The 25,203-nt window shown below is 42.1% G+C and overlaps 2 protein-coding genes and 1 long non-coding RNA gene across 3 annotated transcripts; 2 read left to right on the top strand and 1 right to left on the bottom strand.

Annotated features, from left to right (window-relative positions):
* The first annotated feature begins 888 nt into the window (after nt 1-888).
* Nucleotides 889-17,894, top strand: LOC114016002 (uncharacterized). Its single transcript, XR_003560241.2, has 4 exons — nt 889-972; nt 1,696-1,813; nt 7,258-7,399; nt 17,626-17,894. It is a non-coding gene; the product is annotated as an uncharacterized LOC114016002 (long non-coding RNA).
* On the bottom strand, nt 2,437-16,089 carry SLC13A2 (solute carrier family 13 member 2). Its single transcript, XM_027806165.2, has 12 exons — nt 15,898-16,089; nt 12,621-12,749; nt 12,137-12,273; nt 10,832-11,058; nt 9,748-9,928; nt 9,405-9,527; nt 8,322-8,543; nt 8,128-8,219; nt 7,419-7,540; nt 5,213-5,374; nt 4,100-4,237; nt 2,437-3,331 (listed from the first exon to the last, which is right to left on the bottom strand). Exons 1-12 carry the CDS (start codon nt 15,997-15,999, stop codon nt 3,200-3,202), a joined length of 1,767 nt encoding a protein of 588 aa, XP_027661966.1. The 5' UTR covers nt 16,000-16,089; the 3' UTR covers nt 2,437-3,199.
* A 574-nt stretch (nt 17,895-18,468) lies between the features above and the next one.
* On the top strand, nt 18,469-23,302 carry SLC46A1 (solute carrier family 46 member 1). The gene is made up of 5 exons (XM_055717179.1): nt 18,469-18,731; nt 18,841-19,693; nt 20,078-20,161; nt 21,196-21,352; nt 21,901-23,302. The coding sequence occupies exons 1-5, from the start codon at nt 18,498-18,500 to the stop codon at nt 21,974-21,976; spliced, it is 1,404 nt and encodes a 467-aa protein (XP_055573154.1). The 5' UTR covers nt 18,469-18,497; the 3' UTR covers nt 21,977-23,302.
* Nucleotides 23,303-25,203: the final 1,901 nt, after the last annotated feature.

Raw genomic sequence — 25,203 nt, 5'->3', positions numbered from 1 at the left:
CTTGCATCACTTACATGCCACTTTACAAATTTCAGTCAAGTTGTTTATGATGAAGCAAGTGCCTTTCTCAAATGTAAGCTATTTTCATTGTTCTATTAGCCTGCTTAAAATTCATCTGGTTTTCTGGTGTGGTCAAGTGTTGTAGAAATGTATATGTTTACCAGGATAAGTCCTTCATATTCTTTTAGGTATACACGTATGTGCCTGTAAAACTTGTGTGTGTGCGCGTGTGTGTGTGCGTGTGTCTGGGCAAGGCAAGGCAAGACAGCACCATAACTCCAGGGAAAATGGAGGAGGTGACTGCGAGTCACCCACTTACTCACTGGCATATACTGTGGGAAACCTGTATTTTGTGGTTTTGTAGAGCACTTGCTTTTTAGACAAGGCAGGCAAGAAGGCAGACATCCCCTTCTCATTAACAAATTTATCACTTACAGCTCGTACATAAAACAAACTTAGTGTCAACTCTGAAATGAAGAGCTGCATTGGAAATCATACCTAACTACAACAGGTGCTGAGCTGGCAGTTTCACAGAAGATTGTGAAATCTGATCACACAATGGGAAATAGAGCCACTCCTTGAGGGCAATATCTGGAAACATAATGGGGAACCACCCTTCAAAGGTGATCTGTGTAATAATGGGGCTTAGAAACACTTTCTACCTGCTTTGCTTAGAAAATTATGAACATTTTTAATAGTGTTACTGGGTTTTGCACAAGCACACTATATTTAGCTGTACCTCAACTAGTCCTGCGCTCAGACACACCCAAGGCAATAAACTGCCCAGTGCATACTTGCTACTACCACCACTTCAAGGTGGAAACTATTAATGAAATTTTCCGTTCTCTTTATGTCCTGGTATTATTGTTAGCTTCTCTTCTCTGTCTACAGACTACAGCTTTTCACCTGTGTTCTTCTGGAAGCTGGGCATTTGTATACCTTCTGAGTAACTTTCGCTGCAGCCATTTTCTGGTAAGTCTCTAACCTTTATGTACTCATACATGCTAATGAACATGGAACACCCAGCATTATTGCACCGGCCCCATGACACTCTGTGCTACTTGATGTCTCCCTCTTTCTTCTTGAGATTGCCATAAAGATTGCACCTGTGCTCCTGCATGTACTTATGCACACCACAGCCTCTGAATAATGTAGACTAATAGAGAAGACTTCAAAGAATCATAACACAGTTTTAAAGGGCTGGAAGGAGAGGCTGATGGGAAATGTTCTAAGAATTCAACATTTCCTGCTTAGGTAAGCAGTAATTTAGAAGGACATGTAAACTATGTGCAAGTATTTCAAAGAAAACAAAAAGCAAACAAAAGCTATGCACACTGCCCTGATGCTGTAGACAAAGAGCAAAGAAGGGAGAGGCTTGCAGCAAATCATCTGCTTGAATTTGTAATTTTTAAGTACTTGGACACATGGTGAGCAGGAGAATGAAAATATTTAGACAGATTTGGATGTTATTTGATAGAGGTAAATGCAAAGGAAAAGAGGGTGAGCGGTTTAGCAGTGACCTGAGCAAGTCATTATGTGATTGAAATCAATTACCCAGGAGATCATTAGCAAAAGAGAATAAATACCCGCCCTTGTGCTGTGGATATTCTATTGGATCCCTATCACACATCAAATCAAAATACTTTCTTTGAAAGGCACTGAAGGGTTAATACCAGACTGTTCTTTCTGAGACAGTGATTTTCCAGCGCAACTGTGCTTGTCAGGCCAATGAAGCTATCAGTGCAAAGGGAACCAGTGATCAGCAGATACCAGAATTGTTTTTACAGTTGGAACTGGAAAGAAAATACTGCAGGTCAGTGAATTCTAACATTTTATAAATCAAATGTACACTGTGCTTTGTCCTTCTCTCCTAATAATTAGGATAGAGAAAGAAGAACGATTTTTAAGAGCATGCATAATACTTGAGAGTGAAAATCACTCGGTAGGGTTCAAGTGGGATTTCCAAAATGCAATGGACTTCGTGCAAAACTTAGGCAGGCAACAACAGAACAAAACATTTAGCGCAAAGTTCAGGGGCATGTATTGTATAACTGATGTGTCTGAACCCAACCTCATTTATGGTGCTAAGTGCTTGATTTGGCCCAGTGTCTTTGCATAGTCCGGTATCTTTGTCAGTTTGGTCATTAGGGTTTGGTCATTTGGTCATACTAAAAGTCAGTTACAGCAGAATAGGGATTCAATATTTAAGAGTATTGGGGGCTTTTGAAAAGGAAGATCTTGGTTTTCAGATTCCAAGAAAATTGGACTCTTAATAATAAAGTAATTACTACTTTAATGGTAAGAGAAAATCAGTTATGCTAACTTCTCTGACTATTTGAAGGTATTTTAAGTAAGCACACAGGCAAATAGTTCATACATGGAAGACAGAAGTAGAAGCAGTGATACATATTAGGAAAAATCTCCTTAACACAGAGGTACATAAAAAAAAATCTTTAATTCAATCATAAACATTCTAGGGCACAGGGATTCTCCCCTTCTCAAGAGAATATTGATATTCGTATCATGACCTTGCAGGCTGTAATCTTACATAAATAACAATGGGACAGATGTTCTAGGAAAAAATGGTCTTTTACATTCATAACAAGTAGACTGCAAATAAATACATTTCAAAGTAATATAACAAGCTTACAGTATGTGATTTGTCTGTAATCATACAACACATGCCTTGCTGGGAATGCCCATAGAGTATATAACAATCATGTACATTTTGAACATATATACAGAGGTCTGTATATTCGTATACAGGTGAATAGTCATATTAGTTGTGACAATACACAGACATATGCATGAAATCAGGAATGTAGAGTCTCCGTCCTTCCTTTTATACACACACACCTCTCTTTCTCATTGCAGATTGCAGTCTTTACAGGCAGAACCTGAAAAGCACTTGGGGAGAATACCCCTGCAGAGACAGAAAATCTAAAGATACTTGGAACAGTTGAAAAGCCCAAGATTACCTCATCTTACTGCTGGGGTAACAGAATTGCCCTCTGAACAGCACTGTTAGGCAATTTTATTGCTGTTATCAACTGAACAATTTTGCTTGTGGATGGCTTGTCCTTTTCCACAGAACAGGCCTGTCTCTTAACTACTGCCTTGGCAAAACTTGTGTAGGTGATAGTCTTGCTCTCATTGCAGTTCTGACAGAAGCAGCTCTTGGTTCCCTGGCCTCTCCATTTTACGGGCATGTACCTGTCCTATTTGCCCAAGATGGGAAAGTTTGCAGTTGGAACAAAGATGAACCCCAGGTGTTGATGGCTAGAGTTATCGTCAGAACTCCTAGAATGTTGAGCACAAACCCAGCTTTGGCCTAGAATTATAAAAGAGAAGTGTTATTAGTTGAACTGAGCACTTTTTTCCTCCCTTGCTGATTAGGATTGTTTGTATGGTTAGATTTTCTCTTTGGCCTTTTTTCACAACTCCATCAGACCTTCATCAAATTACATTTAAGCTGGTTTTCTTCACAAATATAATTTGTATTAGGGGAAAATGAGTTTCCATTGGGTAAAACTCTTAAACTAGAAGTCCTGAAATCCTTTCAATCCACTTATGTAGGACTTTCTCATCTGACCTGGCATCTGTCTCTAATGTTACTTTGGATTTCTTCTTGAGTCAATTATAAGTTAAGAGCAGTTATCAAGAGACATGGCGTCCTTGTCCATCTTTCCCTAAGACAGCAACAAAGGGCATCAGGGCAGCCCAGTGAGATGTGCTGGGCTTTCCCCTAGTCCCTGCAGAAGGACTGTCTAGATGATGGGACTCTTTGACATCCCTATGATCTACATTTGGGCTTTTCAAACAGTTAGTCATTGCCATTTCTCATTGACAGCAAGATATTATTGGAACATCTTCAAGAGGCTTTGGTTGTTCTTTAAAAGCTCAATAGCATCTTTATAAGGCTCTGAGTGTAAAGAGTCAGTGTCACCCTTTATTAATTCACACATGTATGTTCTTCTTTCCATTTGACATCAGCTGAGTACAGTGAGTTTCTAACACTCTTTCAAGAAGAGCCAATATTAGAAAAAGGAAGGATCAAAACTAGTGATGGAAATTCTGAAAAGAATGCACTTTTGCTCACCATATCTATAACCTTGAGCTGTCCATATGAGAAGACAATGGCATTGGGTGGAGTGGCCACTGGGAGCATGAATGCCAACGATGCAGAAAGTGTACAGGGCAGCATGACATAGAGTGGATTGAGGCAGATTGCTTCAGCCTATCCAAGAAAGAAGAGCAAAGATGGTGGTTTTGATATACAAAAATGCATAGAAACCTTTTGGCAGAAGACTGATTATATTTGTCCAAGTCAGAAGACTTAATCTTTCACAGACACTGCAGCCACTCATATTTTGGTTCTGTTTCAGAAACTTCTAGCCAATGTCTTTATGCAGCAAATGCAAGACTTGATTTTGCAGTCAGTGCTTTGTGTTTCTGATTGTGGAATCTGATCACTGTTGCAGTATAAATTAGTAATAATGGTTGATTCAAATCCACAACCAGGAAAAAAAGGTAGAGTGGCTTCAAACTGGTTAAAACAAAAAATAAATGATCAGAGGAAACAGGGTAGCCCAAGCTCTGAAGGTGAGTGGATCAGTTTAGGGGTTAGCCGGAGTCTGTGGCCTACGCAAAAATATTTTGGTAGAACTTATTCCAGTTTCTGTCTGGAACCAGCTTTTCATGCTGCAGAACTATGTCTACCCCAGCAACAGGAATCTTCTGTGGAAATGCAAAAAAGTCTGAATTAGGTCATAGAGCTTGACTAATGCTATCACCTTCAGAGACTTCTGGAAGGCTAGTGGTCGGAGTGAAATACAGTAATGGAATGTTTCAGGGAAGCAAATGCTGCTGCTATTGCTGTCTGTATGCAGAACAAATAGGAAAAAACAAGTACAGCTGGCAGTGACTTCATGAGGTTGTTTAGGCCAGAAGGCAAAGTCTAATACGCCAATGAATGTAATACCTTTACTTTTCACCAGCAATGATTTTAGAAAGGTTGAACTAAGCACAGTGTGTGTGAATATACATGCATGCACATACATACATATATATTTTATTAAGTCTTGTATTCCTGATCAGATACATGAACCAGTGTTTGGCTATGTCAGTCAGTTAGTTTTTATAATTGAGCAGACACATGCTTGGAGAAGAGTTGAAAGCTCTTCTAAGATCATTTTGAAATGCTGGAACTTACCAGTGAAGCCAGAATAGGGAGGAAGAGGGTAGTGGTGGCCACATTGCTGGTGCACTCAGTGAAAGTGGCAATAAGGAGACACAAGAGGAGGACAATAGCTGGATGAGGGATTTGCTGCAGAGGTGTCAGTTTGCTACCTAACCATGAAGACAGACCAGATACCTGTAACAGAGGAAAGAGGTCTGTTGAGATAGTAGGCTGGAGAAGAAGTAGCCCTGTCACATTGGCCTGACAAGCCACATCTCATACTAATTCTACCTTCCCTTCTTATGAAAGTTCTCAAACAAACTGCTTTCTGTAGAAAAACATGCAAGAGGGCAATGATGATAGACATGATCATTTGGTAGGTTAAATAAAAATAAACATGCTTTCCCTTCCAAAGAATTTGAATGAAGATGATACTACATTTACAGTATGTTATTGATAGCAATTAATTATTTCTCTGTTTAGGCCATTAGTTGTACATGATGAATATTCAGGGATTTATTTTTTTCTTAATCTAAACAAAGATCTTTGAACTCACTGTCTAAAATACCTTCATACATCTTTGCAGATATTCTATCAGTTTAATGGAACTTCATCACATTGTCTGAGATCTCGATCAACTATCTGAAGCTTCTCATACCTTTCATTTTTCTCAGTCACTAGAAAATACCAGCATCTTCCCTACCATTCTGGGCTGTAGTTCAGCCATCATTATTACTCAGCTGTTCTTCTCAAGAGAACATATCCTAATTGTGCCTGTCTTGCTGCTTCATGCATTACAACCTAGCTTTCTTACTGGTTTTGCAACCACCATTCTTCTTTATGTCCGCCCTGCTTCATGTCTTGGTAAAGTCAACCTGACTTTTCTGACACTGAAAAGTGCTATCTCACAGGGGAGTTGGAATCTGTCCTGAAAGGACTAGTCTGATTCCTTGTCCTAGGGCCGGATCAGCTCTACCTAAATTATTACTGATAGATGTTTTTCAAACTTGCTGTTAAAAATCTCCAGCAATGAAGTTTCCAGAATCTCCCCAGGTAATTTTTTCACTTAACTATCTTTACAGTTGGAACATTTTCCTTCTGCTTAACCTAAATCTCCTTTGCTGCAATTTAAGCCCTTTAGTACCATCAGAATATAAAAAAATACACTATCTTCCTTTCTGCAGCAGCTTTTATGTATTTTATTACTTATTTGAGAATAAATTAATGTAATTTCTTGAGTCTTTCCTTTTCCAGACATGTTTCCCAGAGATCTGATCATTCTTACTCCCTTCCTCTAAACTATTCATATATCCCCACATCTATCCCCACATCCAGCCCACATATACACAACTGAATACATTACTGTACCTGAGGACTTACCAGTCCTGAGTGGAAGGTTTATATTTTATGTCTTATGTATGATGGTCCTACCTATAGTTTTCAATTGTTTACTTTTTTCTCAGTAGAAACATGAAAATATTGATTAGAATAAGGTATATGAGCAGCTTTAAAACTTATCCAGTCACTTCCACATCTTGCACTTGTGATACTTGGTTATTTCTTCATATTTCCCATACTGAGTTGCATCCTTCTTTTCTAGAAACACTTGTACAGGTCATTGTGATGTTTGAATTCTAAACTAGTATTTCCAGGCACTTGAAGCCTTTCCCAATTTATTTATTGTCTCTAGATTTAACAAACGTATTGTCTGTTCCATCATCTAGGTCATTACGGAAAAATAATTTGTAGCACTGGGCTCTGTAGCTGGAAATTTTTATCTGCTCCTGAAGGTTCTCTAGCTAGCTCTACATTTGTCTTCCAGTAGTTTAATTTAAATCATATTTCCATAAGTAGTTTGTTTGAAGTAGTTTGTTTGAAATAGTTTGTAGACCCATCCTGGGCGCATTCTCTCCTCACGCGTGCTGCATCAATTAAGTTTTATTTAATAGAACCTTTAATGTGCCGGGGTAGTTTCTTAATAATCCACTTTTCTAGAAAACACAGTTAATCATGCTGCCTTGATTGGTAGCACCATCCCAGTTGCATAAAACAACAATAAAGATTTGTTCTAATCGCAGGACTCCTAAGGATGGTGAAGTCTGTCCTACTGCCACTAGCTGAATAAATGCAAGTTTGGTGCTACCAGCGTGCCCCCTTGCGTTCTGGGAGAGCATGCGTGAAAAGCGAGATGGAAAACACCCAGGAAGACACAAATGCCAGGTAAGCAGAGGAATGTTACCTCACTGCCTTTGGCTAAGGCAAAGCCACCTCCCAGCAGAAACACTATGTTCCATGGCATTTTCTGGTGAACTGCCTTCCAGTCCAAGAGAGCTGGAGGTGCTTGGATCTTTGACTTGCTGCCTGAAATCCAGAAAGATTTTGTAAGCCATGTTACGTTCTCCAAAGAAAGGAGGACTTCTTTGTGGGAGGTGAGTTTAGTCTGAAAATCAGGAAACACTTCTGTCAGCAAGATCAAGTAGACTGTGGAATTATCTCCTAAAGCAAATGATGAGAGCCTCATCAACAAAGATTTTAAAACCTGACTTGCAAAAATACTAATGAATGATCTGTAGTTGCTCCAAGAGCTATAGTAGAATACAGGTCAGAGTGAGTTAAAAGTATGGCAACGTATCTGCAGAACTGTATGTGTTTCTGTTACGTCATGTATTCTCTCCTGAAGACTCCAGCTTCAGAAGCTTTTACCTGTGTGCATACTAGTGTCTGGAACACTGCTGAGATAAGACTTTCCTACTTAGTTAAATTACAAGAAACAGAGAACTTTTATGGGATATGTGCATTGCCTAGCCTAAAGCATACAGATGCAGCTATGCAGAAAGAGCAGTTTGAAATCTTGTTTAATGTTTGAAATTTCCTTTGTAAATCTAAAATGTAAAACTTCCCATGTACTTATTCTGACAGTTGATTTTTGATGCCTTCAGCAAACTTACCTGTTTGTTGTTTGTCATTTTTAGAAATGTTGGAAGGAATGATGAACAACAAAATTGAAATGAAGATGGCAACTGTAGCATCAGTGACATAGCTGCAATAGATCAGTCAGACATTCAGTCTAGCCCTGTTTTCATTTTTATGAAATCTAGCCTACTTCATCGTTATTCAAAGTGAGGAGGAGAGGTGGTAATACCTTGTATCATTTTTGTTGAAAAGAACTGTTGCCCAACCTGGTATGAAACCAGGGTCTCTGGTAAACCAGAGCACTACCAGTAGTACGAAGAGGATCAAAACGGCTATCTCAGCAAATTTCATTGAGCCCAATTTCTTGGTCTCTTCTTTGATAATTTCATAGGCCCGTTGCTCTTTAGCCTTTGCAGAGGCATTTGTAGCACAACCAAAATTCTTCGGAAAACTAGAAGAAAATGGACAAGAAGCGTCAGATAAATCTGCCAGATGTCCTCAGAGTTAAGAATCTAAATTTTATACTAGTCATATTGTCTTTTAGATATATGTATTTATATATGCATATAGAAATTATATATGTTATTGAGAATGGAGCTTCCTGCCCCTGCAAGCTCATGATGTAAATATAAACAGGTGTGCTACCTGAACATATGGGGAAATAATGACAATGTCAGTGTGTAACAAGGCTATATGATCACCAGGGAGTAAACAGTTGCGAAGCTTTTTAAAAAGATAGAAAAGGAGAATTTTGAAAGAGGAATTTGAAGATGAATGTATGTACCATTTCAGGTACTACAGTGCTCTGTCCATTTAAAAGAAAGGAGGTTAGGGATAATACCAAAGTGATAGGCTAAGTATTAAACAGGTAGGTAACGCAAGCCGGTTGTATGGGGTGATTAGCATTGGGAACTGGCACAATACTAATCCTCTAGGTCTGTAGCAACTCTCATTGCAAAGGTATTTACCAGCTGTATGTAGAAATCAATTTCCTGGTTTGAAGCACAACAATCTTTCAGGACATGAAAGCAATACTGCAGAACGGGTTATATGAAGTTTAGCTTCCTATTTACATCTACAGAGTATATTTGGCTGGGTTTGGTCAGGTTCCTTGGAGAAAATGTTGCAGTATTTTAACAGGCACCTAGTATGCTAAGTTCTGATAGTCTCTGTCATAGGTGAGGACCTTGCCACTCGCTGTCTGACTCTCAAGCATAGGCTCATCTATAAAAGTATCACTTGTGTTACAACATGTAATGAGTACTTGACAACAGGCCTGTCAGCTGTACTACAGTGCGTAAAGGCTACTTACTTAAAGCCCAAGTACAGTATCTGCAGCCAAATCCACGTCAAAACCAGTAACACGATCATGGTGGGGAAGGCAAAGGAGAACCAAGAAGCAAAGTTGATGATGTTGCCGTTGTTAGGAAAGAGCCTGTAAAATGTAGATGTTATTAGCATCCAAAATTCTGCACTCTCTTCTGTATTTAATTAATGATTCAGAAAAGTGGAGGTAGTGAGGCCCAGTAAGGAAGAGAAGTTACTGACAAAGTTACCAATTTGATAGTTTTCCTTCTCTGTGTTGGCTGGAAGTCAGCTGTAGCAGAATGATGCAGTTTTAGGAGCTATGTAATCCCAAATTCAACCAGACTTACTCATCAACTTGTCCTTGCAGTACCAGGTTTGGTGTTGTCCCGGTCAGAGTTGCAATCCCTCCAATACTGGCTGAGTAGCAAATACAGAGAGACATTCCCTTGCAGAATTTCTTGTGTTTCTCCTCTAGCAGACTTTCATTTCTCTTTCTGTCTTCCTCGACTGTCAGGACATGACTATTCCCTAGGTCCCAAGACAGGAACAAAAGAGTTACAGAAGATAGCTTGGATAGAAGATGTGCCTGTGTAATTCAGTATTTCAAGGCTAGGACACAATGGACTCAAAGCTGAAGGAGCCAAATATCCTCATTTTAAGGCTGACATTGTTAATTATTTGATCCTCTGTCCATTTTCACTGGTTGTCTTGATACAGAGCAGTTTTTCGGAAGAAGAGAAGTTGAAATGTGTGATAAAGTCTGAACATACTGCTGACACTTCTCAGTGAACTAGGGCAATGTCTGAACTGCACATGGTAGGGAGAGAGGCAAGAATTCGGGGAGGTACAGCAGAGTCAAAGGAGGTGAACTGAAAGGAACTCTTTCCGTATCAGCACCTGACTGCCGGCACTAAGATTTACATTCAGAAACATTTGAGTTGTCTCAAAGATGGGAAGAGGGCAAGACAGCCGATAAAGAGAGATTGTTGCATGATTGTATATCTTCGGATTAGAAAGATCATTTTAATCCCTGACCTTCTGGCATGAAACAGGCCAGGAATTTTCCCTCTGGAACTCCCTATTATCTGATAAATTACACAGTAGATAATAATTGAACTAACATAAATATATAGGGAAATATCAAGCCCAATATAAGGCTTCAGCTAGGGGAGAATTTGTGCATTTTGTTGTTTCATTGATTAGTTACCTTCTCTTCATATTTTCAATATATTTCTAACTTCAGCCAAGTAAGTAGATCTTATTGTGCTTTTGTCGGGTTCATGGAAGAGCCTCATAAATGTTCTTTGATACAGTCAGGATGCTTTAGGTACATTCTTCTTTTAGACTTTACTTGCGAGTATAATTACAGTGAAGAAGGCATCAGGTCATCTTTCATTACCCCAAAGAGAAAAATACCCATAACCCACTCACCTTTTTCCTCTGCTTCTTTGGAGCTATCTGGTTTAGTTGGCTCTTCCTGCAGTTCAAAGGCTTTATTGATGTTTTCAGATGCTTGGCCAGCTGTGCTAGACTCTGTTTCTGACTTGTGCAACTGTTCCAACACTGCTTGTGCTATTGGGACCATCATGGCAGTGGTGGCTGTATTGCTGATCCACATCGACAAGAAGGCGGTCACAGCCATGAAGCCCATGAGAAGTCTGAGATGAAAAGGATTTGAAAAGTCAGTTCAGATCTCAGTGCTGCAATACCTTTTTTTAGGTACAAAGTTTTGGTTACAAATGCTGGGTTTGGAAAATGCTTCCACAATTCACACCTGGCACATCCTCTTAGCTAGTTTGCTTTGTAAATGACACAGTAAGATTTAAAGCAATTTTTTATTTTTTGCCATTTCAGCCAGTTGTGCTTCTACATTCTTACAACTAGGAAAATGGAAGCTGGTATCTTGGAGAAAACAGTTTATCTAGTCAGTATCCTGCTTCTGAGGAAGACATATCATCTTAATAACATGTTACTGTATTATATTTCAAAGAGGAATTATAAGTTGAATTTGATCTCAAATGGCAATCAATTTAAGCCATAAGGAGGATGATCTCTTTTTTTTGTAGTTTTATCCACCTCTATTATTTAAGATTCTCTTCTTACTCATATAAAATTCTAATCCTTGTTTCAGTATTACTCTGTTATTTGTCTCAAAATGATTCTTTAGATGAGATGTAGATTATATATTAGATCAAAAGGGCTTTATCTTGTATGCATTTTTATTCTATTGCTTTGTAATTTCCTTCAGTATTCCCTCTTATGATCTGAGACAGATTAAATAGGGCCATGTAGCCTCTGTATAGCTTAAAGTTCTAGTCTGGTAAATATTTGTTGTTTTCAAAACAAACATCCCCATATTTTCTCTTCTCTTTGCAATCAGTGTAACAGTTAGTAAAGTGTATTAGTTTTCTGCATTTTGGCTGTAGTCTTTCCTGATTGTTTAAAGCTGTGCTTTTGGCCAAGCCTAGCAGCACCCTTGTCTTTTCAGTGTCGACTTGCTTGTTGTTATTTCTCCACCTAAAGCCATTTGGAATTCAAAAAAGATGCACCAGGTCTGTAACACATCAAAGGATCCCCATTTGCAAGGTTTGCTCAGGCGCTAACTCACTTGGACTGTAGAGAAGCATTTGTAGGCTATGATTTGCAGATTCATATAGGAGACTACAGGCAACTCAGAGATAGGAACTAATGCCATAAAGTCCTTTTTCCCCCAGCATTTTTACAACTGTTACTCACAGGGCTGGTCTGACACCAGTGATAAGCAAGACTCTCAGAGCAACGCGCTTGTGTAGGTGCCAGTTCTCAATAGCAATGGCCATCAGCAGTCCCCCAATAAAAAGCATATTGGTGTCCTTCAGGTACTCCCGGCAGACCTGTAACATGGAACAAGGGAGAGAAAATAATGACAAGAAGCCAAGGGAGAAGGCATTTTCTGAGGGAGGATCTTGTTCCAAAGACATTAGCACGCAGTAACTATGGATTGCATCTAAACAGTGAATTTGCTTGGATTTCAGATTAGCCGCTCCCCCCAGAGCTCGCTCTAGACTCATGCAATTTCTGTTCCACGGGGAGGAGGACAGCCAATTCCCCGTGTAACAATACCACAATTCTCTCTTCTTTGCATTACACTCTGGAAATCACCACGAAAATAATAATCCCAGACTGAGAGAAGCTGACCAATAAATACATAGGCAAACATGTATAGAATAAGATCTCTTACTGTTGTTGAATCCATGATATTCATTAGTGGAAACAGCAGGACAGGAAAGAGAGCTGTGACAGCCAATGGCAAGGCTTCTGTGCACCAAAACAGTGCCATCACTATGATAACATAACCGCATTGGGCCTCCTGACAGAAGAAGAGTACGTGTAGTCAGAACAGACGGTACATCTCACTTAGGCTTTGAGAAGGCAACAGCCCATAATTATATTCATTGCCTGATAAAGGGATTAGAGAAAAGGTTATTTTCTATCTTTCTCTCCCGTCTATCTTGCTACCTATGCAGATCAAATGACAAACTGTTCCAAAACCTTGCCAGACCTGTGAGGCAAAGATGGGGGCCCCCCATGGGGAAAAAAAGACACTTAGGAAAAGAAACAAATTGATTACTTTGAACCCTTCATGATAAGGGATTGGCAGTCCCTGCACAGACTTCTTGATTTTGCTGATGGTGGTATTTTCTTTTTATGTATTTCTGTCTTTGAGTTGCAGAAATAGTTACTGATCCAGTCAAGGTTTCTCCATCTTTTTCTTCACATTTCTGGATTTGGCCCAAGTGAACCCCAACAAATTTCAACAGCCTGGATTCCTTATACTGTAAATACTTCCATCTATTTTTAATTGGATTTTAAACGTAGTACAGACTTTAAAAGGCTCACTGACAAACTGGTCACAGATCAGCTTCCACTGACTTTGTCTTGTTTCTTTGAAGAAAGTATGTTACTCTTTTTCTGAGAAAACATTGCTTTAGTTCTGTTGGACAACCACTCCAAATTTATATAAAAACATTTAATTCAGTCCCTATACACTAAAGAGGTTAAAAATAAATTGTCACAATGCATTTTCATATGGCTGGGCTGATGAAGAAAGACAGGAAAAGTAACATTGCAGGCTACAGTGCCTTCCTTGTTTTGAAACGTGAACAACAATGGGTGTCAGCAAGTTCAAAGGAAGGAAAAAGTGCTTGTGTGGTCTTGAATCAAGGATGTCTGCTAAAATATACTGGACAGTATGAAGAAAATGTAGTGATGATCCTTACTGAGGAAACCATGAAGAGGTGGAAATTATAATGGCCAGATTACAGAAGATTAATCCAAGGAGCTGGAAGAACGGCTGGCGGGATCAAACTTGTGATGCTTTAGAACATGCTCAGGTCTTCTGAACATGGCATGGAAGTTACAGAGTCGGTGAAGGGAAAGGATGAAGCAGCTGTGAGTAGTCTGGAGGAGAGAAGAAGATAGCAATCTGCGTGTTAAATTGCCAGAGCAGCAGGGTTGGAGAAGTAAAGCTGGAAGAGATTCATTAAGAGATGAAAAGATGCTTTTCTGAGCCTTATTTCTGAATGAGAGCAGTAAGAACCTTGACTATGCATCCCATCAAACACTGAAAGCTGTTTTCCATTTTGATGATCCTTTTTCTCCCATTTTTGTTAAGAGATGCCTTTTGAGAGACTGTAGTAGGACTTTGGAACGTGTATCATAGGCACAGTGCTAGTCTCTTCCAGCCTGCTGTGAACAGGCTCTCGGTAAAAGCTGGAATGAGGCTTTCCACAAAGTCAGTTGTCCTCTAAGGACATTCCTCTGTCATTAAAATCTTTAGCATTGTTTGTGTTCATTTGTAATAGTTTAGTGCCCAGTGCTATGTCATTATGGGACAGGTTAATAGCTCAGCAGAAGAGAAAAATGTGAAATTCCATCCTGTAACTCTGCATGCTAAGGTACCAGCTTTTCCTGCTTAGCAGTACCACGATGCACAATTCTAACACAAAAAAATCTTCTTAGAGATAGCAAAGGGAAATGACCAGGACATTTTAAAGTTTTCTGTTGTAGCTGACTACATAGAAACCAGAGAGTCCTTTTCGAGGAGGAACTGAACGGAGACTGACGAATCCATTCCACAGGCAATAGTTTTTGCATGGTGACAACGACTTGAGCAAGTAAGTTTGAACTCGTGGCCTCAGGAGGAAAAACAAAACAAAACAAACCCACCCACCCGCATTTCTCTGGCTGCTTAGAACTTTTCTGACCCAGATCTCTTAACTTCAGTAACTCTTTTGCCTACAGAAAGTTAACTAGCAAAAAAGTACTTTTTCTGGTTTTCTTCTTAGTAAGCTTTTAAGTGATAGTTTAAGCTATTTATTTGCATAGCAAGGGAATAGGAGGACACGCCTGATCAGTTACCACATTTCACCTCAGGCTAGCGCTACTCGTTCTTGCTTGCAGTCCTCTGGTCATAGCTCCAAAGTCTCTGATAACACTCAGAAAAAGAGCTGTGAGGAAGAAAAAGCTTTGGAACAAGTTGCATAAAAAGGCAGGTAAGAGCTAGTGGAATGAAGAATGAAGTTTATCGAAGGAGACTAGAAACTGGGAGTCAGCAGGGATCAGGAGACAAGCAGGCAGGCAGAGACCAGAGGAAAGGGCTAGGAGTTGACATACAAAGAGCAGTGACAGGAGGAGTAGATTGGGACTAGCTATTTAATGATGCTGGGACTGTAATAAGAGACCTGAAGACCAGATTCGATCCGTCTGCATGAAGAGACTGGGAGTGCAAGAAATAAGCAAGAGCGAAGAAGTGGCAGAATGCTGGCAGTCTGCCTGCTCACAGTGCTGTAGTTAAATGATCAATGCCTCAGAAATACCTGCCCCACTACTACAGGTTTTTGTAGTTAATTTTTCCTGAAGGAATCCTAAGCAAGGTGTCTTCCAATGCTTGACATTTTAAATTTTATACATGGTTTGGAAAGATTCTTACAGAAATATGCTAAAAGAGAGTGAAATACATATTATTTCATCCTTATGTATCAGAATGCTTTGTCCATCTGACCAAGAAAAATGCCTCTTCTATCTGGCAATGACAACATGGAAAGAAGTAGAAGAAAATGTGGACTGAATATTTTTTGAAAACCAGAAGAGGGATTAAAATTGAGCTTTAGATTGTAATTTAGGTTCACACGTATGAGCTTCAGCATAGAAAATCCTTTGCTAAATCAGTTAGATGCAAAACAAAAGTTACAAAATTGCACATCACTGAGCATTCTTCTAGCATATGCAGTCACAGATGTACCTGTCCATCCATCTATGTCCCATTGCTTTTATATTCCCCCACTATCAGTATTCAAAGGGGTCTGCTCAGAAAAAAAAAAAGAAAAATCTTCAAGCAATAAATGAAGGAGGTGCCTCTGAGAAAGAATCTGTACATTCTCTTCAGCACTGTCACTTAAAAAGAACAACTCTAAGGAGAGATTTGGCTCTCAAATTCAATTTAAAAAAATTCTTACCTTGGTAGGAACAGCCAGAGGCAGAGGAAGAAACAAAAGGGGTACAAACACTATGATAAGATATTTCCTGAAGGCCAGGGTCATCTGCAAGAAGCCAGCCATGGTGCTGGAGCTAGCCCAGTGCTGAAAGGCCTGAACTCTACTGCTGGAGACTATATAAACACTCGGGAATATTAACCATTGACCTCAGGAGGTTGGGTGTTGTTTTTGGAACTGTAATCAGAGAAAGAAGGAAGAGAACAAAGAAGGGAGGGGACAGCAAGAGTGTCAGACCAGGAACTTTCTTAAGACAATCGTCCCTATACCTGATAAATCTGGGAGAGAATTAACTCTTTGCGGACCAAGTAGTTTTATTAAAAGCATCCTGGAATTGACCTACACATTTTTAAAGAATATTAGTTTTGGTCTTTAATAATGCCTTCTTTGAATAGGTACTGTTATTCCTCCTATAAAAAAGAGAATCTGCTCCTCCCATAATAGGTTGAAATTGGTTTTAAAAATATGTAGAGTACTGAAAACACATCTGCACCTGTAATACTCAAATACAGAGATTAGAAACATCTACAAAAAATGTTATATAAACATCGTCGTATTCGCTGAGAAATTCTTTGAGTAGCAAAATCCACTAGAGCAGACCCCCTGTCACCAGATGCCACATCAAGTCCCCACGCAAGAAGGGACTTAAGGACTTACGGTCCTTCTCACCTGGGAGCAGGGGCACCCATTTTTGTGCAGTCCAAGGATGACCCTCATGACAATTCTATTTTCTTCTACTCAAAGGGCAGCAGGGGAAATGTTAAGGTCTGGTCAGAACTCAGTTCCTCCCACATGGCAGCCCAATATGTATATAGAAGAATATATATATATACACACATAAATATACATAAGAAAGGCTTAGGGCCAAAGAGGGAAGCTAGTACTCTTTCTGACCTAGCCTGTTATATCTCAGTGGATTGGGAAAGACTTGGCTACAGGGCATCACTTTGCAGACACTGGGCTATTTTTTTCACCTCTCTGATCTTTCAGGTTTATAGGCACGGGTTTGGTAGCTTGCAGGGGGAAGTGCTACTGGGAAATTCCCAGCAATTCTTGTGCCAGTTGCAAGAAACTTCCAAAATCTAAGCAGTGAATTACTTGGTTCTGTAAATACTGAGCAGGAACGGAACTCAACTTTTTAATTCCAAAGGGAGTGTCTTGTTAACGTCACTTTGATGTCTTTATTTGATAGATCATGTAACCGCATGCTTCAGATAATGATGATAACATTTCCATTTTACTGGTATAAATTGTCTTAGCGCTGTTTATAGCTTACTCAAGCAGAGACAGAAAGAGAAAAAAAGGAAGCAGAGACAATAGGTCATATGATGCCAGCTCCACAAATAGCTTCTACTATTTCTCTCTCCCATCCCTTTTCTGCCGTGACTTGCTTGCTTTCAATAACACGCTTATGATTGAAAAAGTGGCGTTTGTGTTGCAAACTCACAGCTTCCTTGCGAGCTTGACTTAGGCATATTGCTCACAAGAAACAGCCTCATGTTACAGAGCTGCCGATCCTGAGCTTTAGCATTTCACCTTTGGTACAAAAACAATGAGAAAGAGCTTTTAAATGGATTATATTCCCTGACATTTTTGCATCCACTTAATGTTGAATTAGTGTCTGAAAAGACGCAGTGACAAAATCAGCCAATGGCAAAGTAATTTTTCTACTTTCTACTCTTATGTCCTAAGGTTGCAAGGAAAATCTAGGAGGACGCTGCATTTTCACATAGCTGGAACGTGAAGGCTGGCCTCCAGCTGCAGCCCAACAACGCAGAAGGGCCTCAGCTAACAAACCCTGCCTGTTCTTTAGAAGCAGCACATCCACAGCAGTGGTTTCCAGTGCTAGGTAAGTACTGTTCCTTTCAAAGGCGCTATAAAGGAGCTCTGTAGGTGTGTTACTGCAAAATGTGTGGTTTGTGTCTTCAGGGGGGTTTATTAGAGCTTCACTTGTAGCCTGTTAACGCTCCCTCAGTGGTGTCAAAGGAGGGATGCTATTTACACGGATGTGGAACTACTCCAGTTTATATAAATGGGTTGATCTAATACTCTGAATTGTGTTCTTGGAATTTAAGGAACAGCTTGGTCTTTGCTTATGGAGCTGCTCTTCCAGGCAGACCAAACCTAACGGGAAACCTGCCAGCACAGCCAAAACCTCTTGCGTGTTACAGTTTCTAAGTTATCTTGTCCTTTAGAAAAAAAGGAGTATTTTCTAACGGGAAGGAATAGCTGTGAGCACACGTTGCTAGAACATTTCTCAGATCTTAGTGCATTGAAAACGTCGATTGCAAATTTCCTTTTGTTTGGAGACAGGAAAAAAAATAATAAAAACCCACCAGGTTTTAGGTTTAAACTTCTTCAGCCATCAATAAATACCACAGCCGGGGCTGAAACGCTGCCGGAGCATGCGTTGCCGCCCGGTCTCACCGGTACCTAACGTGGTCCCTTCCCCCGTGGCAGCAGGAAGCGCCCCCGCCGCCGCAGCCCCCCCCGGTTGCTCGGGGCGGAGCCGGGGCAGCCCGTCCTGTGCGTGCCGCGCCGTGCCGTGCCGCCCGTCCGCCGCCATGGCCGCCCCGCCGTCCGCCGCCGCCGCCCCGCCGCCCGCCCGCCGCTGCCCGCCGCTGCCCGCCGCCGAGCCGCTCCTCTTCCTGGCCACCCTGGCCCTCGGGCTGCAGGGCCCGCTCGCCACCCAGTACCTCTGGGACAGGCTGGGGGCCGAGCACGGCTACAGCGGCCCCAACGCCACGAGCCCCGCCGGCTGCGGGAACGGCAGCGCTGCCACCGAGCCCCTGCGGCAGGTGGGAGAGTGGGACGGGATGGGTCGGGATGGCACACGGGTGCTGGCACTTCCCCGGCAGCTCCGGCGTGGTGCTGGCCCAGCGCCTCAGGAACCTGTTTCTCTTGCAGGAGGTGGAAGCGCTGGTCTCCCACTGGAACCTCTACATCAACCTGGGAGGCTTCTTCATTGGTCTCTTCTCCGTGACTCTCTTTGGACCATGGAGTGACAGCATAGGCCGCCGTCCGGCTCTCATCCTGCCGGCAGCGGGTATGGCCATGCAAGCAGCCATCTATCTGCTCGTCATGTACCTGCAGCTGCATGTTGCCTATTTTCTCCTTGGACGTGTTTTGAGTGGCCTCATGGGAGACTACAACCTGATCCTGGCCAGCTGCTTTGCCTACGTGGCTGACACCAGCGACAAACGCACACGTACATTTCGCATCGCCATCCTCGAGGCATGCCTCGGCATCGCGGGCATGCTGGCCAGCATTGGTGGCGGCCAGTGGCGCAAGGCTCAGGGGTACATCAACCCCTTTTGGCTCGTGCTTGCTGTCAGTCTTGCTGCCACTCTCTACGCTGCTTTCTGTCTTCAGGAATCAGTGAAGCAGCAGAAACCAGCCAAGCTGTTCACGCTCCAGCATTACAAGGCTGTCTACAGGCTGTACACAGCCCCGGAACACCTGAGCTCCAAGCGGAAGCTCGCTCTTTACTCCCTGGCTTTCTTTCTTCTTGTCACAGTACATTTTGGAACCAAGGACCTCTTTGTTTTGTATGAGCTTGGCTCCCCTCTCTGCTGGGCTGCAGACCTCATTGGGTATGGCTCAGCCACCAGTTACCTGACTTACCTGAGCAGCCTGGGAGGGCTGTGGCTGCTGCAGCTCTGCCTTGAAGACACCTGGGTGGCAGAGATAGGATTGATCTCCAACATTTCTGGACTGGTTGTGATTTCTCTTGCTACCACAACATCACTGATGTTTACAGGTGATGTTGAATTCTTAAATCCCTGTATCTCAGGCTCTTAGCCAGTAAATGTGGGAGGCCAGTGTACTTCTGGGAGTTCAAGCACATGGAGGAAGTTCTGCCTCCATTTCAACCCGTGTACCAATAAAACAGTGGCTTGCTAACTGTAAAGTTGGCCAAACGCTGAAGCTGAAAGTGTAGCCATACAGTTCCTAGAATATTAGGTTTCCCAGAAGCTGTATTACACTGCAGACACAGACTGAAGTGCATTATGAGATGCAGGAGGGTGAATCGAGACTAAATATAGCAGGGAGAAACTGCCTGGAGCTGCAGATTTCTGGGATTGTCTTTGGAGACTTGATTCTTCAGCTGAGCTTTCCCTAATGTGCTTTATCTTGCTCACAGGTTATGGGATTCTGTTCCTTTCAATGGCAGCCACTCCAGTCATCAGAGCCAAGCTCTCCAAGCTGGTCAGTGAGACGGAACAGGGTAAGGAGTTAGGCAGTATGCTTAAGCAAGGCCCTGAAACACTTGTCTTCTTGGTACATTGAAACCAAACTGCTTTGGGAGGTTAGGATTTGCCTGGCTCATTTGGGCTCCTGTGCCCCTGCATTTACCCTTAGGCCCAGGGTAACATTTTATTTTTTCGGAATAATTGTCTTTGTTGATTTAGACTTGCTACGTTTTCAAGGTGAGGACAAGAGAAGAAAAGCAAAATGAAAAGTATTACATTCAAGGTCAGGAATAGTTCATTCATCCACCTGTTCGTTTCCAAATCTTTTACAAGCAGTAAGAGTTTAAATTAATTATATAACAAGCAGAAGATAGTAATTTCCCTGATCATAACTTTTTTTTTTCTGTAGATCAGTAACAGTGGGAAGAAACCCAGTGTTGTTAGAGGGTTATATCATTGACCATGCTGAAAGAGCTTGGATAACCTGTAGGAGGAGCATATTTGCCTTTCTTCCAGTAATTTGTTTGGAAAGCTTGCACTTGCTGCTAAATGCTGCATAGGAATGCTTCTGCAGGCACACAGGGGAGAGGAGGGAAACAAGGTGTGAGAGATCAAAAGGTGACTTTGCACGGTTTGTGTTTCTCATATAAGAATGAAGGTGGCACATACTTGACACCAGATTTATGATGCTAAAATCTATAAAGTGCAGTTTTCTGCTGTACTTAATGTTTAACAAATGATAAGATGTGCTTGGCTGTAAAGAGATCTATGTGGCCCTGTCTAAAGCATTTACAATCCAGCTGATATAGAATATCCCTGGTCAGCTTTGGTGATACATATTCTGGAGGTCAGTGAAGTGGTCCTGGCTACAGAGGATCTGGGGTTGACGAGTTTGGCCTTCCAAGCTGGCACGGTGTGCCTGATTTCTGCTCCCAGCTCTGCTTACCACACTGATAATCAGACACCAGGTTTCTGATGGGAAGATTCACAGAATCCCACCGAAGGTGACACATTAAAAGATGTTTGCAGGCAGGGCTGTCTCACCGTTAACCTCTCATATCTTTTCCAGGTGCTCTCTTTGCTTCTGTTGCCTGTGTGGAAGGGCTGTGTTCACTTGTGGCTACAGGAGTGTTCAACTCTCTCTACCCTGCCAGCTTGCACTTCATGAGGGGATTCCCATTTCTCTTCGGGGCTGTAGTCCTCCTTATTCCGGCAGCTATTCTTGGGTAATTTACTTCAAATCTCTAAACTTTGCCATAGGACCTGGGAAGTGTAACATGAAAAATACTATTTACTCTACTTAGGCTCACAGTTTTTTAAGGCATATTTTCAGTTACACTTGTGAGAGGGTGTGTAGTGCCCCAGTAAGCAGAGGTGCAGATCCAGTTCTTCTGGCATCTGAATCATAGAGATAAACCTGCAGCCCAAGTAACGTAGCTGCTGATGTTCAAAGTGCTTCAGGGTCTCACTTCAACCTCAGAGTGGAATCCAAAATCTGGAGCTGAATTTGAAGGTCCTCCTTTATGGAAGAGATGCAGCTCTCTTAGCAGTCTCTCTTCCTGTCATTTCTTTAATAACTAGAGCAAAAGCTGTGTCGTGATAGAAAACAAATCCCCTCCTAAGTCCTGGGAGGGGGAATGTGTTAGGATTTGCAGCAGAAGTGCGACAGCTCCTGGCAGGGTCATTTTGTTCTGTTCCTTTGAAACTTTAAAACTCACTTCATTCAGCGATATCCTAGTGTGCCTTCTTAGGCTGACTGTTCTTTCTTTCTTAGGTGGATAGAAATCTGGGACTCAAACCATGACTACAGTCACTTCTCAGATGCTTCCCTGTCCCCTGCAGATGGCTGAGCAGCAACTTAGCAACAAGGAATTGGCCAGCTCAGCCGTGTCCATCTGAAGACTGCACTTTATTCTTCCGTTGAAGGACAGATTACCGTGGGATGGACACCCTGCTTGTCTTACTAATTCTTAAATGCCAAATAGTTGGAAATTGTGGCTCTAACTACCAGTAGGAACTTGATTTGCAGATATGAATGCCTTCTCACCGTTGTGTTGGCTCATTTGTCAGAGAAAACACAAGAGACCCAAAAGGCAATCAAGAGTAAAAGCTATTATTGGCCATTTGCAAGGCTGTTTAGTGGTTTGGGGGTTGGTGGGGGGGGAAGGTTCTGTGGCATGCTTTTAGTGGTGAGAGAGGACTGAATTCTGGTTTAATTGCCAAACATCTTCCCCTGTGAGTACTACAGTGTGCAGTAGATGAGCTGTTGGTGTGGTGAGGCCCAGAGCAAAGCCTGCAGAGTGAGACTGAAGCAGAGGTACCCAACAGCACGCTACTGAGAAGTAAGGTCTGGGCTCCAAATCAGCGTGTTGGCAATAAGTGTCACACAAATGTCATGTGCCAGACTAGGCTCCCGCAGAAATTCTTCTGATGGTTGGTGTACCACAGGAGTGCTACTGCTCTCCTTACTGACTAAACTAACTTTAGCTTCGCAAGTTGGAGTTGGCTTAGGGAGAGAATCTAATGCATGAAGTGCTTGTAGTTAGGAGTGCCAGTGGCATGTCCTGCCTGTCTGTCTGCAGCTCAGCCAGGATTTCAAAGGTCTTTTTGAGAAGTAATAGTTCACCTGAGAATACTACTGTGCAAGTAGGTGCCTTAATTGACAGTGGCCGAAACTGATGAAGTTAAGGCTAAAATTGACAAAATTGGGCCCCCCTAACTGAAGACCCTTACACTACAAATTTGAGGCCCCACCCCAGCTTTCGTAAGTGTGCCCTAAACACTGCTCTGCTTATGGCAGAGCCAGAAGCAGTCCTTCCTCATCGATACACAGTGCTGTTGCGATGAGCTGCTGTGGGGAACAGGACCAGTGTCTTTGGAGGTAAATTTTTTTGTTTTATGGGGCATAAATTTGTGTCAGTGACCTCAGTTCTGCTGCCCTTCTCAGGCTGTGTTTATGCCAGCAAGCAAACCCCATGTTCCTGGTACTCATAATTGTTCTTTTCAAAGCATTAACTGTATTGCCTCAATCCTATTTTCTTCAAACTGTCATAAACCAGCAGTCGGTGTACACTGTATTGCACATACTGTTCAGATGCATGCAATAATGTCTTTACTGTGAAATTGTTTAGCAGACATGTTACTTTCAGAATGAATAAACCCTCCATTCTCTTTTATGGTTGGTTAAAAGATAGCTTTTCTTGTACAGCTGTTGATGTAATTTTCCCTTGCCTCATTCTGTGCTTCTCTCCATTATTTTCATGCTTCTTCCTTTATTGAAGATTGCAGTAAAGCAGCAGCGGGAAGTTATCTGCTTGGTGGAAAATGAGCGTGTGAGAGTCCCGAGTCAGGAAAAATGCGGGTTTGGCATTTGCAAGCAGCCAAAGCTTGCTTTTCCCAAACACCAGAGTAAAGCTTGCAGGAGTGCCTGGTCTGTAACCTGTCCTTCAGTATGCAGTAAAGGTAAAATGCTTGCATTCAGCTTTGTTCCCTGTTCGTTAGGAATTTGCGATAAAAGTAGGGGAGAAGCAGGAGGTGAAGAAGTAGGGAAGCTTTAAGAACTTGGTGTTACGCCACTTGATCCGTGTAGTTACACCAGTGGACATAAGCAGGAGTTAGATGACTGATTGACGGGCTTACCCCAGAATTAGCCTCCCTGAGGAACAGGGCATGCTGTGAGTGTCGCATTAGATATTTGTAGCTGAACTGATTGTGAAGTAAATCTTCTCTACCAACAGACTCCACGAACGCCAATGCTAGCAGCTGCTCAGTGTTGTGCAGTGAAGTGAAACGCGTGTACTGGCTCTGCTTTCCTGTTTGTGCAGTGTGCTTGCAAAGGAGAAATTCAATAGGAACTATTATGCTCTATTAAAAAATTATAACAAAGTTTTTCTAGGCTGGCCTCCAAGAGCTGCAACCATGAAGCACATACACGATCCATGCCTTGTGGCTGTGGGCAGCAGGTAGGGTCCCTGGGGATGCAGGGAGCTACATCAGTCCATGCAGAGATGAGCGTGAATGTGGGTCTGCACAGAGAATGGTGCCTGGAGAATGTCAACTATGCTGTCCCTTCAGAGGATGAGAAAGCATGACAGCAAGAGAGAGCAAGTGTGAGAAGGCTGCAGGGAGAGAAGCATGTGACGCAAACAGAAAAGAGGTGGGGATTTAGAGTATAAACCAGATTTATTAATAATGTCTGATAGAACAACTTTAAATGCTTTCTGACATGACATAGCGAAGGAATAAGGAAGGGTGAGAACAGAATTCATTTTCTTGAGACTGCTCCAACTGGAGGAGGCCGGGTATGGGATGTTTTGCCAAGAGCAGGGTGAGTTCATTAAGGTGAAGATAACTGAATGGTGGGGAAACAGGAGGAGTCACGGTCTGGGCAGCTGGAGTATGAGATGGGATCTCGTTGCAGGTGAGACACCTAACCTATAGAGAACAAGTAAATCTCTACATTGAATGGTGGGTGAGCAGGTTAATTGCTAGGGCGCTCCTAGGAAACAAGACACAATAATCTTACTGTGTGTTATTGTAGGGAGAAAAATCCTGAGGACTGTTTGTGTGGGACTCCTTCAGTGGCCATGGAGCCCTTGACATTCAATCAGTTACTCAAGGCTCCCTGAAGTAGCTCACAAGTAGCTTTTATCCTTTGGCGGTTTCACCTTTGGGCTCATCTGCTGGCTTCCTTGTATTTAATCTGGAGATTAGATAGGTTCTATTTCTGATGAAAGCGGGGCAGCTATAGCTACTAACCTTTCACTGGAGAGCAAAGATGCCATTAACAATGAGATGATAAGAACTATCCATAAAGCTGTGATTAAGCACCAGAATTTAACTTCCCCCCCCACCCCACCCTTCGGCCCCCCCTCAAATGTTCATGGATCTAAGCCAAAAGTAAATGCGTTTGTGCTCCTGCCAGTTAAGGCAGGCAGCAAGGCTTCGGGGAGAGCCAGGAGAAGGACAAGTTGACTGAGAGTCCTCATTACCTCCTGAAGGAGTTGAGTTGTCTTGAGCAGGGGACAGGCGGAGGAGCTTGCTTCTTTTGCAGGGTGGTGCACCAGCCTGGTCTGCC

This window comes from Falco cherrug, chromosome 1 (assembly GCF_023634085.1).
Source record: "Falco cherrug isolate bFalChe1 chromosome 1, bFalChe1.pri, whole genome shotgun sequence".
NCBI lineage: Eukaryota > Metazoa > Chordata > Aves > Falconiformes > Falconidae > Falco > Falco cherrug.
This window is presented reverse-complemented; position numbering and strand designations above follow the sequence as displayed.

Bases quoted from the DNA above. Each gene is read 5' to 3' on its own strand.
- SLC13A2 (XM_027806165.2), bottom strand. From the start codon at position 15,999: ATGGCTGGCTTCTTGCAGATGACCCTGGCCTTCAGGAAATATCTTATC. The intron at 9,528-9,747 runs GTAAGTCTGGTT...TACATTTTACAG, and splicing joins CTGCAAGGACAAGTTGATGA to GCTCTTTCCTAACAACGGCA. The intron at 8,544-9,404 runs GTAAGTAGCCTT...ATTTTCTTCTAG, and splicing joins ATACTGTACTTGGGCTTTAA to TTTTCCGAAGAATTTTGGTT.
- SLC46A1 (XM_055717179.1), top strand. From the start codon at position 18,498: ATGGCCGCCCCGCCGTCCGCCGCCGCCGCCCCGCCGCCCGCCCGCCGC. The intron at 18,732-18,840 runs GTGGGAGAGTGG...TTTCTCTTGCAG, and splicing joins CCACCGAGCCCCTGCGGCAG to GAGGTGGAAGCGCTGGTCTC. The intron at 19,694-20,077 runs GTGATGTTGAAT...TCTTGCTCACAG, and splicing joins AACATCACTGATGTTTACAG to GTTATGGGATTCTGTTCCTT.